This window comes from Penaeus monodon, chromosome 32 (assembly GCF_015228065.2).
Source record: "Penaeus monodon isolate SGIC_2016 chromosome 32, NSTDA_Pmon_1, whole genome shotgun sequence".
NCBI lineage: Eukaryota > Metazoa > Arthropoda > Malacostraca > Decapoda > Penaeidae > Penaeus > Penaeus monodon.
In genome coordinates this window covers 13937715-13937948 of record NC_051417.1, presented here as the reverse complement: position 1 = coordinate 13937948, position 234 = coordinate 13937715, and the positions used below count along the sequence as shown (strand labels likewise).

General features: G+C 40.2%; 1 protein-coding gene across 3 annotated transcripts in view; it reads left to right on the top strand.

The window, feature by feature from the left end:
• LOC119593515 (ABC transporter G family member 21-like) overlaps positions 1-234 on the top strand; it is a 27760-nt gene that overhangs the window by 25186 nt on the left and 2340 nt on the right. For all 3 annotated transcript variants that reach the window (XM_037942477.1, XM_037942475.1, XM_037942476.1), the window contains one exon: positions 18-191. In XM_037942477.1, coding sequence (XP_037798405.1) covers positions 18-191 — 174 coding nt within the window. The remainder of the gene's footprint in view (positions 1-17; positions 192-234) is intronic.

Below are 234 nucleotides of genomic sequence, written 5' to 3'. Positions count from 1 at the left end.
CTCCCTCTTCTTTTCAGTGGAACTCGTAAAAGGTTCACCAGAAGTACAAGAAAGAGTAATTCAGGGTGCTAATTGCCCTGAACGAAGAACTACCTTCAACTTGTCGCAAAACATTACTATTCAAACCTCGCCTTCCATCCACTCACTCTACAGCAAGTACTTATCATTACAAGATGGTCATACAACTACAGGTGAGGTTATTGTCTTTGTGTTGTTTTACTTATATTTGTGGGG